The sequence below is a fragment of the Oreochromis aureus genome, linkage group 8 (assembly GCF_013358895.1).
Source record: "Oreochromis aureus strain Israel breed Guangdong linkage group 8, ZZ_aureus, whole genome shotgun sequence".
Taxonomy (NCBI): Eukaryota; Metazoa; Chordata; class Actinopteri; order Cichliformes; family Cichlidae; genus Oreochromis; species Oreochromis aureus.
In genome coordinates, this window is record NC_052949.1 from 10,903,137 (window position 1) to 10,917,693 (window position 14,557).

General features: G+C 39.7%; 2 protein-coding genes across 2 annotated transcripts in view; both read right to left on the reverse strand.

Moving 5' to 3' along the window:
- Positions 1–2,264: 2,264 nt before the first annotated feature.
- Positions 2,265–10,569, reverse strand: LOC116328802 (endothelial PAS domain-containing protein 1-like). The gene is made up of 9 exons (XM_039616639.1): positions 10,352–10,569; positions 9,324–9,490; positions 6,358–6,605; positions 6,187–6,271; positions 5,150–5,250; positions 4,878–5,041; positions 3,946–4,052; positions 3,708–3,876; positions 2,265–2,395 (listed from the first exon to the last, which is right to left on the reverse strand). Exons 1-9 carry the CDS (start codon positions 10,375–10,377, stop codon positions 2,332–2,334), a joined length of 1,131 nt encoding a protein of 376 aa, XP_039472573.1. The 5' UTR covers positions 10,378–10,569; the 3' UTR covers positions 2,265–2,331.
- A 244-nt stretch (positions 10,570–10,813) lies between these two features.
- LOC116328797 (protein kinase C epsilon type-like) overlaps positions 10,814–14,557 on the reverse strand; it is a 50,164-nt gene continuing 46,420 nt past the window's right edge. The window contains exons 14-15 of the mRNA XM_031750677.2: positions 14,238–14,384; positions 10,814–12,684 (exon numbers count right to left, since the gene is read on the reverse strand). Coding sequence (XP_031606537.1) covers positions 12,535–12,684; positions 14,238–14,384 — 297 coding nt within the window. The 3' untranslated portion in view covers positions 10,814–12,534. The remainder of the gene's footprint in view (positions 12,685–14,237; positions 14,385–14,557) is intronic.

Consider the following 14,557-nt stretch of genomic DNA (forward strand, 5'->3'; position numbering starts at 1 on the left):
AAGAAAAAGTGAAAGAAAATATGCAAATAACATTAAAACATATGTTTGGTTTGACAATGAGTCAGACAATGAGATAAGATTAGTTAAACAATTAAATATTTGCTTGATTAATAATTTTACCTTCACATCTGCTGCGATATTGTGTTTCTGTTTATTCTGTTTCAGCGTTTGAGTTTTAGATTTACTTGTTTTTACTTTCCCAGATTTAACGGGAACTACCTTTGCAAAGAAACCTTCCATTAAAAAAAAAAAATCAAATGACCAGAGTTATCAGTTGGAGCCAGTATTTTCCAGTGCTGATTACCCAAAGCTAAATGGGCAGAATTTGAACAAAACTACAGGAAAAGGGAAAAAGTTAAATAATTTGTACAATTACACTCCAATATTTGCTTTCAAGATGCACACATTTGCATGGGATGATAGTGTTGTTTTCTCTTTCAAGGTAACATTTAAATCTAAATTTATTCTGGCCATGTCAACAAACGTGCTTAATCAGAGCCATTTTCGTGTATGTGCTACCTTTTTCCCTTTAGGCTATCAGCACTGGAGGCACGTGATTCTTTTAGCATCACAGATGAATATACTGGGAGAGTGCATCTTCTTCCACCACTGAGACAGCCAATGTCCTTTGCTGAGTTTTCCCCAAATAAGGGCCTCATTTTTGAGATAGTCTCAATTATGGCAGAGACTAATTTTAGTCTTTGCTTTTAAGTCCCCCCAAGTTATGAAATTAAATTGTAAGATCAATGAAAAATAAGTCTGGAAAGTTCTGTTTCCAATGTTATGACAAAGTCAACGGCCGTTAAACCTCACAAAAGGTGAAAGCAACTGACATTTGTTTACAGATGACTAAGATCCTCAGTGAAAAAACAGAACATGTTTGTCATTCAGTTTAAGCACAACTTAGCAGAGACACTCCGATTGTACACCTATGATATCATCTTCTTGTTAATCCATTGTTATACGCAGTTATGGGGGTTCTTTTTCATCTCTCACATTTTTTTTCTTTTCTGTTTTTGGTTTGAGGTTGCACTTGGTGGAAAAAGTATTTTAAGCTCAGGGTACATCGCTAAAAATGTTGAGAAACACTGGTTTGATGCATAACAAAGCATTATAACTTCAAAGGGTTCAGCATATGCTGAAATAGAGTCAGTGAAATACTAGTTTTATATATAACTACGATGGCTAAAACGACTTTCAGCACAGTTATGTTTTAGCAGAGGAGTCTAGACATCGTATGACTTGTGAATAACCACATCAGTGCTTCCTGGATCACTGTTACAGCAGAGATGCAAAGGAGGAGCTCATGCTCATTCAGCAGGTGCTATGTTGGTATAACAACATATGTTTGCTAAGAGGAGACACAAAGAAATGTTTCTGGGTTTTCATAATTTTCTTATTAACAAAACTATATTCATCATGTGTTTTTTTTAATTTTTCGGACTGTTTTCTTTTACAGTGAATGTTTTGATTCACTTTGATTCAATAGTAGTAAAACTAACTGAACTGAAACTCAAAACAGCCTGGCGTGTGTGTGTGTGTGTGTGTGTGTGTGTGTGTGTGTGTGTGTGTGTGTGTGTGTGTGTGTGTGTGTGTGTGTGTGTGTGTGTGTGTGTTTGCGTGCATTTAGAGGCCAATAGGTTAAAAGTTGACAGAGTTCCCATGAGAACTTTCCTATCGTGTGTTTCTATTCAGGAAGCTGTGGCTTTGACTTGCGTCTACTCACATCTCCTCATCAGCACAATGCGTATCGCTCTCTATATAGCCTGTATGTGTGTGTATGTGCATGCCTGTGTGTCTGTGTGCGCGCAGCATTATGGTTGGCAGTCAGATGTCACCCCACGTGTCAGGTGGCTCAGAAGGAAACCCCAAAGGAAGTAAGGTCAGGCCCCGGGAGGTCAAGAAAAAGTCAAACTGCCTGCTTTCATCAACAAATTTGAACTCTCACAACACCCCGCCAACTGCCTATCGACCACAGTCTACACCTAAGCTTTCAGTTTTTTGTTTTAGAGAATGAGAAGCTGTCATACTGCAGCAATTTTGCAAAAGTGTAAGACAGAAACTGTGAAGGGAAAAACTCCAAATACAACAACATATCTACCTGAACTAACAAAACATCCTTTTACAAGTTTGTGGATGTAATCAACAGACAACAGTCTAAATCCAAACACTCTTCATCAAATAATGCACACAATAATCTGCATCAAGACACAGAGACAGGCTCTTTGATTTAAAAAGTCAAAAATTTAATGAAATTTGATTAATTGGAATAATCGACGAGGGTTCCCAGAAGGACGGAGGGTTTCGCAGACCTCTCTTCAGATCTCGATTTCAATTCAAATATCTGTGGATAGTCTGGTCCAGAGAGAGCTGGAGAGATGGCTGCTCCACACCACTGTGACACACACATGCACACAGTATTAAACATCTGTAAATAACAGCACTCTGAGTTGTATTAAAACAGCAACAACAAAGAAACATTCTACCTTCAGAGTTTTCACTTTTATCTGAGTTTTTGCAAAAGAGATATTTCTTTGAATTTCTTTAAAAGAAAGTTGCCAAGTGCTTTGGGAGACAAGATGGAGAAAAAACAGCTTATCTCAAAGAAATATTGTCTCAAAGAATGGATCCCCTGACAGAAAAAGCCAGATCACCATTGATTCTCAACCGATGATTGTGTGTTGCCCAGCGGCTTTAAACCAGGCAGATATGTCAGGTGCAAGCTGGCCTTAAAAGTCAACAACAATATCAGTTCTAAAATTAACAGTTAACCAGTGAAGTGAAGCCGAAATGGGAGTGATGTGTTGCTTTTTTGATTTTAGTAAGAAGTTTCAGTTCGAATCAGCAATAGTTTGCGTATAATGAGTGTTAATCATCTAACCCACAAATGTGTGATTTTCTTTAGATTTCCTTTGGATAAAACTGAGCTGATAAGTTTCCTAAGCTGCTTCAAACGAGACTGAAAAACTGAACTGAAAAGCTTATTCAGCGTGACCTGGTTGTTAAAACTGATGCCAAAGTTTTTACAGTACTGGCCCAACTTTACAGACAAGGAGTTCAGGTGCGTCCATGTGAGCATGTCAGATTCACTGGGACCAGTAACAATTACTTCAGTTTTAGTGATTCATATTTAGTTCCAAGAAGTTCTGTGTCATCCAGCATTTAATATATTGGATGCAGTCAGTCAATGATTTGATTTTAAGAGAATGTCACTGAGGTTAAAATAGACGGGCAGCTGTGTGTCATCTCCATAAAAATGAAAACTCACACCATTGCTGTGGATGACATGTCTCAGGGGTAACATGTATAAAGAAAACAGGAGGTCCAGGCCCAGACTACTGAGGAACCCTACAGGTCATCGTACTACATTTCTCTATTAAGAAATAATCAACATATTAATTTTCAATAACTTATCATCCTTAGTTACAGCCTCAAAGATAATGATAAGTTATTCGATTCATATTCTCCTCTTCACAAATAATAGATGTTACAAATCTCAGTATGGCATACAAATCTACCTGCAAACACCTCTTTTAATCCCTTTCCATTAACACTTTTCCATTTGGGACTTCACAGTCCTGATCCTGGATCAGGACTGTGAAGGGTGGAGGTGACAATGCTACCAATCTGGTTAGAAATTAAGCCAATAACATGTTTACTGTTATGGCCATGCTAAATCAAAGCGGTTTCAAAATTAATGCACACACCTGAGGACGTAGGTAACGCTGAGGATGCAGAGCGGCTGGGGGATGCCAGGTCTGGACCTGGAGGGTCGGACGCTGGGGATGACAGCACTGTGACTCTCCACCCAGACGTAACCTCCACCTTTCACCAGCATCCTGTACTGACCGCTGACTGACTGGTTCTTCAGACACACTGTGGGGAAATACGGAGTTAAGTATTTATAGGAGTGTAGTGTGTGTGTGTGTGTCTGTGAGTGCTTACGGTTTAGATGATTTTTGTTCAAACAGCTTGTGTCCAGTGTGTGACAGAGATCATAGATGGAGCGGCCCAGCAGCTCCTCAGGTCTGTAGCCCAAAAGAGAAGTCACTCTGCACACACAGAAACACACACAAGGCAAAATGATGTTATTTTACAAGTCAGCAACACTGAGGATTAAAAACATGTTAATAAACCAGTCACTGTTGCCTTTACAAACGACTGCACGGTCATTATTCTCTTATTCCAATGACAAAAGTGCAAAAGCCAACACCAAAAGCAAGTTCACAATTCATTGCTTTCATACAGTCACACATTATGCTGTGCAGTCATTCTCAGCTGGCAAGAGTTTGCATTATAACCACAAAGTTGTTTATATAAACATAGGTCAGGCCCTGAAATGTGTTACACTGAAAGTTATTAACAACCAATCTGCTATAACTATGACATATCAGGATTTTCCAACCAGAATCATAATGAAACTTGTTTTAATGATTTCTACTTTAATGCTTGAACTGCATACCAAGCTGATTTTTTGGTTGAGCTTTCTTCGCTGAGGATTTGTTTCATGATTCAGATAGAACATTTAATGCAGCACAGTTTTAAACTAAATTGGCTGCATACTGGCTTTCAAAATTGTCCCTTTTAAAAAAAAATATAATTTCATAATATCCAGCACTGCATAATAACATTACCAGACATGTTCCTGTTTTTCAACTTAACATCCTGCATTCGTTTTAAATTTATTAAAGCAATAATTATGGCGGTTAAAAGTGCTTCCGCATGGGGTTTTTGTTGGGGGTTTTACCCCGTTGTTACTTATTTCAGCTTATTCACAAGTACTAATTAATCTAAGCTACCAGATGAAGAGTAATTACAAAAAGACAGTCTTTGTAGTGAACAACAAATTCCACCTTTGGTTGAATGCATGTACACACCTCTGGTCACAATAGGTAAACCTCATGTCCATGCTGTGCTGGCTGGTGAAGGTGTATCTGCTGAGGAGGGTGTGTGAGAGAGGCAGAGGCCGACAGGTCAGGAGCAGACAGGAAACTGCAGACGGGTTCACGCACACCTTTGCTCGGCCCTGACAGTGCAGAACCTGAACTCACAGAGTTGGAAATGGGAGGTGTAATAAAAATCATCATGATGTAGACCAGGGGGCCATTTTTAAAAAAGACATTTTTAAGCTGTACTGTTTCTCACGAACCTTCCAAGTAGCCGACTTCAGGTTGGCGGTTCTTCCTCTGTGAGTCAGAGCACTTTTTATCCTCATGACAAAGTCCCTCTTCTCACCGTACCAAACTTCCTCTAAAAATAAGTAATTAATTTAGCCACATGGACAAAGCTGTATGATTATACACTCACTGGCCACTTTGTTAGGTACAACATGCTAAACCACCTTTTTGGCTTCAGAACTCCTTTAGTTGCAGGTTTATCAGCTACGCATCAATGATGGGAATCTCCCATTCCATTGAAGAGATGTGGTGACTGTTGAGTACAATGAACTCATTTTCATTTTCAGGAAACCAGCTTGAGATGATCTGAGCTTTGAGACAAGGCGTTACTGGAACCCATCAGAACATGGGTACTGTGGTCATAAAGGTATGGAAATGCTCAAAGGGAAATAGTCAGATAGGCTGTGGTGTTTAAAGCGGGTCATTCGGTTCAGTGGGTAATAAAAGGACAAAAGTGTGACAAGAAAAGATCCCCCACACTATTATACGTCCACCACCAGCCTGAACTGTTGATTCAAGGCAGGATAGATCCATCCTTTACTGTTGTTTACACAAAATCAGGACCATATCATCTGAATGTTGCAGCAGAAACTAATGGTGATGTTTTTATAATCTTCGTTTGTCCCATTTTGGTGAGTCCGTGTAAACTGCAGCCTCAGTTTCTTGTTCTTAGCTGGGAGAAGTGGCACCCAGTGTGTTCTTCTGCTGTAAACCAGTTGCTTCAAAATTCAACATGTTGTGGATTTAGAGATGCTCTTCTGCATATCTTGGATGCTACGAGTGGTTATTTGAGCTGCTGTTGGCGTCCTATCAGCTGTTCTGAAGCTCAGTTTGAACTTCCGTGGGTCGCCTTGACAACGTCTACATGCCTAAATCCACCAACTTGCTGCCGTGTTATTGGCTGATTAGATATTTGCTTTGAAATGGTGTACCTAATAATGTTGCGGTGACTCTATATGATCATCCAACATATATGACAAACGTATATCGTTGATGTTCAAACACCTACCTGCTGTTAGACGCAGATTACTTCTGATTTCTTCATGGTCACAGGGATGAGTGTATTCAAAAATGTTGTGTCCCATCAACTCAGTCTTTGAGAAAACATAGAAGAGTATTTCAGTCCTGAATCCTACTGGTTATTTAAGAGAAGAGTAAGCATATATGTGGGTTTATTTACCTGAGTCAAGCCCATGTACTTGCTGACATTGTCAGACAGGAAGATCATGTCTCCCTCAGTGGACAAGACCATGACAAATCCCTCCAAGATCCCCAGGTACATGTTAGTCTCCTGCGAGGCTTCAAATTCCTCTGTGTCTTTCTCCTCTTCATCCCGTGCTCCGTCACAGCCGCTCTGTTCATCTCTACCTTCCACCACTTGCTGATATGTTATCATGTGCCTACTCCCGGCATTTATCCCATTATTTTCTAAGACAAACAGAGTGGTTTTTATATTATATAAAGCTTTCTAGTTTACATTTTCAGTGGATAACAAAAGATGTGTTTCATTTTTCATTTTGTGTGTTTGCTTCAGCTGTTAGTACTTGTGTTATCTTAGACTTCCTCTTTCTAAAACCAATCTGAATCTAAAAACCACAAGCCCGTTGAATTTTTTTTTCTTCGCTCATCTTGTTTTCTGCATCTCCACATTTTAACAATGTATTAATCTCGAAACCTTTTAAGTAAGCAGAAAAATCTACATGAGCCTGGAAACCTAATTTGTCTTTATTAGTCCAGTTCCTTTTTATGAAAAGTGTAATCCTTGTTAATTTTTTGTATTTACAATTGACAGATGTTTTCTAAATGCAGCACGTGCAGCAAAGCATCAGTTTTTATAGGTGTCTAATTTTAAAGAGATGACCAAGGTGTCTGCTCACAACACGGCTGTGCAGAACTGACAGGCTGTGGCTTGCAGCTTTCTTGAGAACTGATGATCTAAACAGCCCGACTGAGTGAAGTTAGGTGTCACAGGAAACAAAAGAAAAAAGAATTTGACAAAAACACACACACAAAAAAGGGTTTGTTTCTCTGCTCTGTGAGAACCAGCTCGAGTTTTAGATTTTCAGAGTGACTAAATCATTTTGGTTTTTCAAACATATTTAAATATCTGGCGTGCTAAGACTTGGTGTCGGGGTTAAGTTATGGTAGTGGTTTGTGGACACTGAGCCACTGGAAGTGGGGCACTGAAAACCACATACAAAAAAATAATAATAATAATATTAAGATATTAAATCAAGTTGAATTAACCCAATATTCTGGGATGAAGGGATGAAAACATGATTTGCACATGCCCTTACATAACCCTTTCATACTGCTCATATTTCATGTCCAAGTGTGGAGCCAAGATTTGACTCAGAACTACAACTCTGTACAAATAGACTAGTCTATGTGATGTTAATAAATAGATGATTAATCTATTTATTAGATGTAAGAGAAAAAGCACTGTAATCACCCAACCCATGAGTTAAATGTATTTTACTGAACGTGAACTGAGTTTTATTATATAACCATTACAGCTGTTAACCATTTCCTCTCTCTTATATCATTAAAACTGCCATTTATAATTATCAGTGTTAATTAGACATTAATTGTCAGTTGAAACACACAAAATGCTTGAAAAAATGCGATTAGTCTGCACATTCAAAGCATCGGTAGGAAATCTTGCATGTGGGACTCGCACGTGTGTTTTCCACACTCACTGAACTGGCAGCTCAGTTGGCTTCATAATCTCAGTTTTAACTGGAATCAGACTGAGTTCAGACTTTAATTCTAACTTGTTTATTTTTAGATTATTTTGCTCCGTTGTGGGTGCTCACGTAATGTCCTTGCATTTATGTAGTGCTTTTTTAGTTCTTCTGACCACACAAAACACTTTTAACTACAACTCACACTTTAACCACACATTAATACACCGCTTTATTCCATCTACTTCAAGCACTTTATTCTGCCTCACATCCACAACCAGTTTCACCAGTTAACCTAACATGGATGTCTTTGAACCGTGGGAGGAGACGAGGAGACGGGCCAAAAGGAAACTGAAGGAAACCCCTGGAGGCCCAGAGAGAACATGCACACTCCACACAGAAAAGGCCCCAGCTAGTATTTAAACCAGGAACTGTGAGGCAACAACGCTAACCACTCCACCGCCATGCCTTTACTCTTACACTGTTAGCAGATTTCTTTGGGTTAGGAGGTAGAGCTATGAGCTCCCCCCAATACTTCCATCAGAGTATGAATATGAGTGTGTGAATGTGTGGTTAACGGCAATTAGGTTTTGATAAAAGTCTTGTGTATGAATGTGTGAATGAGGCTTGGAGGAAAAAAACACTTTAAATGCTCAAACTGAGTAGAGAAACACCATATAACAATTGTGTTGAGGTCCACCTTGAACTGTCACTGCAGTCCCATAAAAAATACACATACACACGGCATGCACAGTTGCAGGATTCCCTAAAATTGATGTAAAATCCATTTGTAAAAATTTTTAGCACCTGTTCAAAGCATTTTCATTTTCTGTGTGTTTTAGGTCGCTTTAGAAAATGACATTTAAAGCATTTAGCTGCTATCAACTGTCAAAACAGGTCAAATTTAACCCAAAAAGTGTGTAAGGATTAAGTCAAATTCATCCTGAAACCTTTGATTGATTAAAAAAACAAACAGCCCTACTGGGAAATGGTGGCGGTTTGGCAGTGAGATGTGATGGTTAAAGTTAGAGTTAAAAGACTTCAGAAAGCATTAATGGTAACCAAAATATAAAATATAAATAAAATATAAGAGGCCAAACAAACGTGTATGAGTGCCCCTACCATTAACACTTTAATTTTAGCTATTTTTGTGCTTGTTCTCTACACTTTATGAGTTATTTTTGGGGTTTTTTGTATGAATTTCCCAGATTTCAGGAGAAATAAAGTAAATCTCATCTTGACTGTGAAACAAAGCATTTACCACCTTTGAAAGTTTTCCCTATATTTCAATATATTTTCTCTAAAACCTGCAAACTAATATCAGTGCCCGGAACACAAATATGTAAATGCGTATGTCTACTGACTTCAAGTGGTGTTTTCCTCCTTGTGATTCAGTTTGCTCTGAGTGTTCACACACAGAGGCCAGAGACGGTGTTAAATGTCTTCACATGTGCGCTGTTACCTTTGAGCAGTGTGTGCATGCGTATGTAGCTGAGGGTCAGGCGAATGACGGAGGGCTTATCCAGGTGAGCTCTGACGGAGGGCTGCAGCGGCAGGAGGCGAGACAAATCCCCAAAGACGTCAGACTCCACTCGCCGTCTCCTTCGGGCCGCCTCACGGCTGATCGCTCTTCAGAAACCAGAAGTCAGGAAATGCAAAGAAGGCTGAACTAAATTTCTCTCAATCAAACTTACATTAGATTTTACTACCTAAAATTAAGTTAGTTACATTTATAAACACCATTTTACTGTAAGTATGCTCTATGCTGCACACAACATAGATACATATAAACTAGAGAAAACTCACTCATTTAGTCACTAAAGTAAAAGTGAGATGATACTGGATGAAGTGCATTTTCTCAAAGACTATTTAAAATGTACTTTCTTTGATATCGGAAGATAATATTGTTCATTTTCCGCATTTTGCCTGCTAATGCTGTGACTCTGCAGACTTGGAATCTGTGTTCAACAGAACCTAAAACTGATGTAAGGAAAAATAAACAAAGAAATAAAGTGGAATTGTTCCTCAGCTTTACAGGAACTGTAAAAACAGTCATGTTTCAGCTTCATCACACTGTGAACTTTTGACATAATCTGTGTGAGTTTAAAGAATTTCTCAATATGTAATGTGAAATGTGACACTTCTTCAATCTCCACGCTTATTCCTACTTCACACTCAGATTGTTTTTACTGCTAATATTGCCTCATTTCTACTGAAAGATTTGATTCCAGAACTTTACCTTGAAGTATTTGAATTCTATCTTTTGCAGTTTTTAGTGTCTTTGTTTTTTAATAGTTCCCCCACCACTGATGAACAGATGTGGAAGGTCATCAATGCACCCTGGTTAAGACCTGAGGCATCCAGAGTGGCCACAGCACTCTCTTTGACCTCACTTCTTTACCTCAGCTAGCTGCCAACTCACTTAAACTTGATCTATTAAGATTGCTGCCAAATGAATGTCTCTGTGAACAAAGCAACACGCTGCTTTACCTTCTCTTCTCCTTGTCAGCTGTCATCGTGCCCCGCGGATGTCTCGCATGGTGAATGACGGCTCAGGAAAGCAGGTGCGATGGCAGCAGGAGTTCACGGCACAACAGCGAATCTCTGCACTCCAATTTGCACCATCACAGGTAGACTAGTTCATCAGACAGGCAATTAGACTCACGGTGCTACACAGATGACTTGAATGATTCCAAACAAAGTCTCATCTCCCCTCGGCATGCAAATTACCTAGAGGGCTCCAAAAGTGATGATAGGTCAGCCTTGAAGAGAAGCATCTCCCTCCCCTCTTCTTTCCTCCTCCCTCCACTCCACCCTCCCTCCCCTCTTCTTCTTCTCTTACATAAACTTTTGAGCATCCCACAGATCTGCCTCTGAACAGCAGCAGGTTAGAATCGATTAAAGCAAAGAAGGGGAAAAGAACAATAAGAAAAAGACACAACTAGCCTGGGATTGATGTAGACAGCTCAGTGTTTTATTGGAATCAGACCAGACAGGACTAGCCCGGCTGTTGCACTACATTTTGGCACAGAGTAAGATAGTGTGACCAGGAACAGCCCTACCCCTGGGTGCACAAAGCTTCACTACACATCAACTCTACTGCACAGAGAGCAACCAGCTCATCTTCAGATCACTGTACAGTACGCAACAGTCCTTCTGTGTTTAGTGTGTGTGTGTTTGCACAATAGAAAGTGAGAAGAAGGGGGAGGTGGAAAAGGAGCTAGTCTGTATGTGGTGCTTATTATGTATGTGTGTGTGTTTGTGTGTTTGTGTGAAGTGAGAGGTAATTCAGCTGCTGGCTCTCAACACGTCTTATCAACCCGGCTGTAACAGACCTATAATAGTATAGTTATAGTATTATGCACAAAGGATTTCTCCAGATACACTTTACAATAATAATAATAATAATTAGATTTAGAATAAAAAAGAGAGAAAGAGCGAGAGAGAGAGCAATAAGAAAGAAAAAGCCATTCTTGAACACAAAAAGAGCAAAAGTCAGAAAAAATAAAGCGTGTAGTTTTGGCTGAAAGAGCTGCTGGATGTGGAAAAGGGGAATTGGTGCTTTGAAATAGAGTGCAAGGAAAGGGAAAACACTGACGGTTGCTATGGAAATGCCGAAAACAAAAAAAGTCGCACGCGACAGAAAAGGGGAAAAAACAAATTCACACATTCGCACGCCTGAAAATATACATTCACAATAATAATAATAATAACAATAATATTAATAAAAAGGCCCACATTCACACGAACAGGGCAGACCAAATCTCCGAAACTAACCGACGGATGAAATAGCTGGAAATCGGGCTTTTCACTGCTACACAGGCCGCCTCTAACACTCTGCTCGACATAATTAGTTCGATAGCCTGTAACTCGTAAGCTCGACATTCACTTTGTACACAAAGGACAGAGAATGAGTGAATACTTCAGTCATACCATAATCCAACAAAAACAATTTAAAAAACACATTTCGAGGAAGAAAAAAAACACACACGCGCACATGAACAAACAAACCATAAAATATATAGATAGTCAGGGTATTGCACAAAAGGGGATTTGGCCCTAACTGGTCCACAATAAGGACAGTAATAACACAGGAAGGGTGCTTGTCCATGCGCCACGACGCTCCTTTAATAGCAGACAACACCAGCACGATACAGCCACTCAACACAGGCTATATACAAGCCTCTGCACCCAGCACCCACAGTCCACATGTGTACAGGTGCCGGGGAGAGAAGCAGTGTAGGTGTGTGTATGTGTTTGGTTTTGTCTGAGCATGTGCAGTGACCATGTACTGTAGGAGTGCGCGAGGGCACGTAAAACTTGGGATTGTAGTGTTTGTACGCACATGAGCGTGTCGATGTGTGCGTGTGTTTGTTTGTGAGAGCGTGTGCATATTCATATTTAAATTCATATTCATATTCATAATGAACCCAGGCAACAACAACAACACAATGCAAGTAAATTATATCTCAAAAGTAACAACAGCCAATAGCTTCAAAGTAAAGGACTGACCGTGTGTGTGTGTGTGTGTGTGTGTGTGTGTGTGTGTGTGTGTGTGTGTGTGTGTGAGATTTGTAAAGGGATTTTATGGATCTATGGAGTGTCAGCATGTGTGAGTGCGTGCATACCGAGTTTAGTGTGGCTGGATCTGTGTGTATTTGTGTGTGTATGTGTTAGGTATGCGTCTCCTCGGGGGCGCAGTAGGAGAAGTCCTTGAACTCCTCCTGGTTGATCTGTCGGATAATGGCCTCGTCCGTGGGCGTCAACACGGGGTCCTCCTTGGTGAAGTCCTGGTCGAAGTTATTCACATCTCGTTTGGTCTTCTGCAGACGCACGCACACAAAAACACACACACAAAGGCACAGACGGAGGGAAGGATGTCAGAGAGCGTTCAAAATTACATGACGGCGACACCTTCTGACCACTGTGACTTACTGTTCCTTTAAAGGTGCTCTCTTAGGGGGTCCTTTAATTAACACGCCACAAACCTTTTAAATCTAGCATTAGAAAAATAAGGACTTCAAGCCTTTTAAGCTACTTTTAGACAGTAAATGGCACAGTCTTTCTTTCACAAACAAAATAAATAAACACATATTAAAATTAAAGTAATTCAGTACACCGAAAAACTTTTTTTAAACACATATTTACTTGTTTTTGAATGATTGACAGAGACAGAGTGCACTTAAAGCCTGCCCATTCTGGAGGGGGAAGCAGGTCATGACTCTCAGTTGACCTCGTAGTATGTGAACTTCCCTTTTTCGATTCTGCCACCAAACAACTGAATGGGTGACTGTGTCCAAACCTTTGACTGGTACTGTAAGAATTACTCACCATAACGAATTGAGATACTTTTTCAATCTCCGTGCTTATGCCTACTTTAACTTCAGGCTTTCTAGGCTTTAAAATTCCTGAAAGCTAACCTGAAGACTTTTGACAGCATAGTAATAAAGGTGCTGATGTTGAATTTTATATTTGAGACAAAAAGAGACATACAGTGTTAAAAAACAATCCCAGATGAAAGTCTACGAGGCAACACGACAACAGCAGAGATGGTGGTGAAAATATAAGAGCCACCGCAGGGGGGAAAAAGTGATTTAAAACCTTCTTGACTGGTCCCACGTACCCTAAAGTTTCAAATACTTTGCTAACATTAGCTTTTTAACAACTAACTGTAAATGGGGTGCTAAAATAAACCTCAAAGTTCATCAAGAACAGGTCCCCCAACTAGGCAGTAGAGGTGGGAATTACCAGAGAGGATGGCAGTGCATGAAATATCCCCTCATGTTTACAGTATTTGCAGAATATTTTACTTTCACATGACACTTCTTACAAATCCATCTCCTTTGTCCCTTTCTTGTTAAAAAAAAAGGCAAAATCTCTGATTTAAACACATACAGCACTTCAGCCTCCATCTTTGTTTTACCAACTTCCAAATGAAACCCAAAACTCAACAGCACCACCTGGTGGACTAAGAAAAAAAAGCATTTTTTTACTGTGTGCTGCTCTCTCAAGTTTAGCCACTGTGAGGTAATGCTAGCAAATATTACCTAAACATTGCAGTTTACGTTTCATTCTGCTAAAGTTAAGATTTTAGCTGAATGCTAAACAAGTATTTTGAGAATTTTGCTAGTTTGCTGGTGCAGTTCCTGTTCAGTATATGTCATGTATATAGTCTTTATGCATTCCAGGTAAATTTAAAACTAAAGAATAATAATTTGGATGCCTATCCGCAAGTTCACAAAACTACTGAGCCTTAGGGAAACTTTGAGAAATGTTTAGTATCAAATACACGATGCATTACTGAAGGTTTATGTGTGAAATAGCTGCATGTAAAACTGTGGCCTGTGTGAGTTTGTGCAGAGTGTGTGTCTCTTACAATCCGGGGTTTAAAGGGTGGTTTGACTTTCCTCTGCTCCAACAGTACCCAGTCGATCTCTCTGAAGAAGGCGTGGGTCTTGATGGCCTCCTCGCCGCCCTGGCTCACGACGCAGCCCAGACGCTTGGCCGGGTTCTTTGTCATGAACTGCACAAATAAAACATTTGTATTTTTGGACTTATTCTTCCAGAAAAGCAGGCCCTTGAAAAACAATTAGCTGTGGTTTAAGCCATAAAAAAATACACTTCACTTCTTTGTCTATTAGGGATTGAGGAGATAAGGAAAAACCAAAAAAAAGCATTTCGGTGCTAATAATAGAG